Here is a 4,825-nt window from a genome sequence, read left to right on the forward strand (position 1 = left end):
AGCTGACCTGGCAGAATATGTGGACCATATATGTCGGTTCCTAAATAGCAAAAGTGACGTGGCGTGGTCCCTATGTGTCTTCTTGTCACCCGGCCAAAGCTCTCAAACAAAAATAATGCTAAAAGGTTTTGCTAATGAATATCCGTCAGCAAATTTGTTCTACGTATATGGGTATGTGTAAACTTTATCACTAGAAAAATTAATAATATATTACAAGTTCATCAATTTATAGTAATTTAATTTACCTTAAATCGTTATTTAATTTATTTTATTTTTTTAAAAAGAAAATAATATGCAGTAATTATTATTTGGTAGGACTCTTTAGTAGTTCGTTTGCCTTTTCTTTTTCAATTGAATTATCATTTTATATTGGCCATATTATATAAAATTACGGATGTACTATATTGTATAATTTCTTGTGAGATAAGGGAGAGGCTACCTGTCTTTTCCTATATATAGCCTTCGCTGCATACCTCACTTTCACGGCCAAGAAAGAAAGAAACACACACAACATTGCTTGCTATAGCCATCTCTCTTTTCTCTCTTGATCTTGATCTTGTTCTCCATCTTGATCATGGCCGTTGATTCGTCCTCACCGGATCCCTCTACATGCGAGAACAATGCAAAGGCTCTTCAGTTCATTGAAGAGATGACAAGCAATGTAGACTCGGTGCAGGAAAGGGTTCTTGCAGAGATACTCTGTAGGAATTCTGACACTGAATATCTTAAGCAATATAAACTCCAAGGACCAACTGACAGAGAAATCTTCAAGGCTAAAATCCCTGTGGTCACTTACGAGGACATCCAGCCTCAAATTCAGCGTATAGCTAATGGTGACCGCTCTGCAATCTTTTCTACTTACCCTGTCTCTGAGTTTCTCACTAGGTAAGAATTACTACAAATATTGATTACCTGTTGAATTTTTTTTCCTTTTCGTGTTCAATGAAACAAAAAAGAGTTCTGAAGAAAATCATATATGGGACTTGCAGTTCTGGTACTTCTGCCGGTGAGAGAAAACTTATGCCGACAATTCAAGAAGAGTTGGACCGTCGCCGGTTGTTATATAGTCTTCTTATGCCTGTCATGAATCTGTATGTATATACCAAATGTGTTGGTTTCATTTTTCTTTGCGGGTTTGAATTACCAAGTTGACAAATTTCCTCTGCTGTTTTCTGGCAGTTATGTTCCGGGAATGGACAAAGGGAAGGCTCTGAATTTCTTGTTTGTGAAGGCTGAGACAAAGACTCCAAGTGGGCTTTTGGCACGTCCGGTCCTTACAAGCTACTACAAGAGTGAGCACTTCAAAAACAGGCCATATGATCCTTACAACGTATACACTAGCCCCGACGAGACTATTCTCTGCGCAGACTCCTTCCAGAGCATGTACAGCCAAATGCTATGTGGCCTCATTATGCGTGAAGAAGTCCTCCGAGTTGGTGCAGTTTTCGCCTCTGGTCTTCTTAGGGCCATTCGTTTCCTTCAGGTCAACTGGAAGCAACTCGTTGAGGATATCTCCTCCGGTACCTTAAACCCTAAAGTAACTGACCCATCAGTAAGGGAATGCATGAGCAAAATTTTGAAGCCTAACTCTGAGCTCGCGGAGTTCATTACACAACAATGCTCAGAAGATAACTGGGAAGGTATCATCAAAAGAATATGGCCCAATACAAAATATCTAGAAGTCATTATAACAGGAGCCATGGCCCAATATATTCCCACGCTTGAATATTATAGTGCTGGGTTGCCCATGGCTTCCACAATGTATGCTTCCTCTGAGTGCTACTTTGGGCTTAACCTAAAGCCAATGTGCAAACCATCTGATGTTTGTTACACAATCATGCCAAACATGGGTTACTTCGAGTTCTTGCCCCAGGAACCCTCAGCTTCCTGTGACAGTCCTCCACGTCTTTTGGACCTTGCTGATGTTGAAGTTGGCAAAGAATATGAACTTGTTATCACTACCTATTCCGGTCTCTACAGGTACCGAGTCGGGGACATCCTTCGGGTCACTGGGTTCTACAACAAGGCTCCACAATTTCGATTCATAAGGAGAAAGAATGTTTTATTGAGTATTGACTCGGACAAAACTGATGAGGCTGAGTTGCAGAAGGGCATTGAAAATGCTTCCTCACTTTTACGTGAGTTCAAAACCAGTGTTGTTGAGTACACTAGCTATGCAGAAACCAAAACAATCCCAGGTCACTACGTGATATACTGGGAGTTGCTTGTTCAAGATCCAGCAAATTCACCAACCAACGAGGTCTTGAATCAGTGCTGCCTAGCCATTGAAGAGTCACTGAACACGGTGTATAGACAAGGGCGAGTAGCTGATAACTCAATCGGGCCACTGGAGATTAGGGTGGTGAAAAATGACACCTTTGAGGAGCTCATGGATTATGCAATTTCAAGGGGTGCATCTATTAACCAATACAAGGTGCCAAGGTGCGTCAGCTTCACACCGATCATGGAACTGCTAGACTCAAGGGTGGTGTCAAAACATTTTAGCCCATCTCTACCACATTGGACACCAGAACGACGCCGTTGAACGCATGGCCGAAAAGAAGAAAAAATTGCATATATTTTTTTTTAAAAAAAAGGCCATCTTTTGGAAGATAGCTCAGTGACAGCAACTACTTTTTTTTTATCGAAGAGTGACAGCAACTACTCTCTTTATATGTCTGTCTCTTTTTCATAAAAATAGCTTTTAAAAGTGTCTTTTAAAATAGCACAATGTCAGCTGTGTTAGTGTAATAAGTTCACATAATCTGTACTACGCATGATGTAATTGTCCATTTGATGTTTGTTTGTCCAGTGGAATCCTTTGCTCTTTCTCTGTGCGTTTTTTTTTTTTTTTTTTTTTTGTTGGTTCGGCTTTCCTTACCATCTGCAGAAAAGATGTTAATTAAAAGAGAAAGGCTTGAACTGCAACTGTTTTATATCCGTTGATGTTAATTTTTTGTTTATCCATCTTCCTGAGGGTTTTTTTTTTATGAGTTTTTATTTGGATATGTAGGGTTTATGTGCATGGATTTTAGTGCACGTGCTACAGATTCCTCAGTCATTTAAAGCTTGCTTATATATATATTATATGTGGCAGAGAGAGAGACTGTTTGCTGCTGGCTTCGTTTTCTGAACTGAAAAATTAATACTTCAGTGAGGCAATCCCTTAAAAGCTATATCCCTCTCTCTCTAGTGAGAAGAAATAGAGTTTTCTCTGGATTCTTGTGTTCTTTTTCCTCCATCTATTGTCGGTCCCTTCTGCCTAGACCTCCTCCCTTTTGCCTGAAGAGTGGCTCCCCGTCATCGGAATAGTTTTATTTCTTTATTCTGTTGTATTTTGTTATTTTTTTCTTTTATCTTATTTTTGGGATAGCAGATCCGGTTGTTTAGGGGATGGTTTATTTTGATCTGCAATTACCCTATATTTTTTCTCTTTGTAGTTGGTATTTTTGTTGGCTTGTGTACAGGTGAATGTTCTTCGATCGTCTTAGATATGCTCCTCTTCAATCGTCTTAGATATGCTCCTCCCTCCTGCATGTTTTATAGATTGTAGAACCTAGATCTGAGCTTCCCTCTATTCACAGGCCGATGGATATCAGTGGTGGTAGCTTGAGAGATTTAATTCGGAAGGCGCAATAAAAGACGCTAGAGAGTTATACAATCTCCATCCTCATCGGTATTTATGCGATTTGCACAAATCACAGTATTTTCAGCCGTTTTCTTGCCTTGCTGTTGTTGGAAGTTCCTCTACTCTTTGTACAAGAGTAGGTTCTGTCAGATAAACAATCCACGCAAACACTGTAAAAACCAAACACACAAATCTGCGGAAGAAGATGAAAAGGGACACTCTAGTTTATTTTTTCTGGTGTAGTAACAACATACAACGCTTTCTCTACCATTTTTATTTAGAAAATTGAATGATAAATATAGAAAAAATGCCATACAAGCTCCAACATACACGCCACATTCCTAATGTAGTAACAACATGCTGCTTGGGGGGACAAGTGTCTGTCTGAGTGGGATGTCTGGCTGAACTGGTTTCAGCTTTCTCCTTCTGTGCAAGGCCTGTCTGTGTTGGAGAGTTGGAAGAGCCGACTTGCGATCCTGACTGAAGTGGTGCCTCGGCTTCCTGCGATCCAAGCTAAAGAGTGCCTTTCAGTTCCTGTTCTCTTTGCGTTTGGATGCAACTCACTTGTTGAATGCTGCAGACTGTTTCTTTTAGTTCTGACTCTTTCTGGCTCTCATTCTTGCAAATGTCATTGTTTAGTGCATCATCTTGATTCATATCAAAAGTTTCCTGACTCAAACAATCAATGATATCTAAACCATAAACAGGGGACATATCATGGGGATATTTCATAGCATCATAAATATTAAACTTAATAATTTCCCCTTCAAATTCCATGGTGAGAGTGCCATCATGCACATCTATCTTGGTTCTGGCCGTGCTTAAGAAAGGGCGTCCAAGTAGGATGTCTGAAGTGGTGTTACCATTGTCCCCCTTTGTATCAATCACATAAAAGTCTGCTGGAAAGACAAGTTCATCTACTTGTACTAGAACATCTCCTAAAACTCCTTTTGGATACACCACAGATCTGTCAGCCAACTGAATCACTACTCTTGTGTCTTTTAGTATACCTGCATTCAAAGAATTATAAATAGAAAGAGGCATAACATTAATTGATGCACCTAGATCACACATAGCTTTCTTTATCCCAACATTGCCAATTTTGCAAGAAATAGCAAACATTCGTATCTTTGCATTTAGTTGGCAGTTCTCTTTTTATCACAGCAGTAACAACCTCACCTACACTTACTTTTTCTC

At 39.7% G+C, this 4,825-nt stretch overlaps 1 protein-coding gene across 1 annotated transcript; it reads left to right on the forward strand.

Annotated features, from left to right (window-relative positions):
• The first annotated feature begins 489 nt into the window (after positions 1-489).
• On the forward strand, positions 490-2,829 carry LOC110628022 (probable indole-3-acetic acid-amido synthetase GH3.1). Its single transcript, XM_021774459.2, has 3 exons — positions 490-885; positions 990-1,091; positions 1,180-2,829. Exons 1-3 carry the CDS (start codon positions 575-577, stop codon positions 2,543-2,545), a joined length of 1,779 nt encoding a protein of 592 aa, XP_021630151.1. The 5' UTR covers positions 490-574; the 3' UTR covers positions 2,546-2,829.
• The last annotated feature ends 1,996 nt before the right edge of the window (positions 2,830-4,825 follow it).

The sequence above is a fragment of the Manihot esculenta genome, chromosome 12 (genome assembly GCF_001659605.2).
Source record: "Manihot esculenta cultivar AM560-2 chromosome 12, M.esculenta_v8, whole genome shotgun sequence".
NCBI lineage: Eukaryota > Viridiplantae > Streptophyta > Magnoliopsida > Malpighiales > Euphorbiaceae > Manihot > Manihot esculenta.

Bases quoted from the DNA above. Each gene is read 5' to 3' on its own strand.
- LOC110628022 (XM_021774459.2), top strand. From the start codon at position 575: ATGGCCGTTGATTCGTCCTCACCGGATCCCTCTACATGCGAGAACAAT. The intron at 886-989 runs GTAAGAATTACT...TGGGACTTGCAG, and splicing joins GTCTCTGAGTTTCTCACTAG to TTCTGGTACTTCTGCCGGTG. The intron at 1,092-1,179 runs GTATGTATATAC...GTTTTCTGGCAG, and splicing joins CTTATGCCTGTCATGAATCT to TTATGTTCCGGGAATGGACA.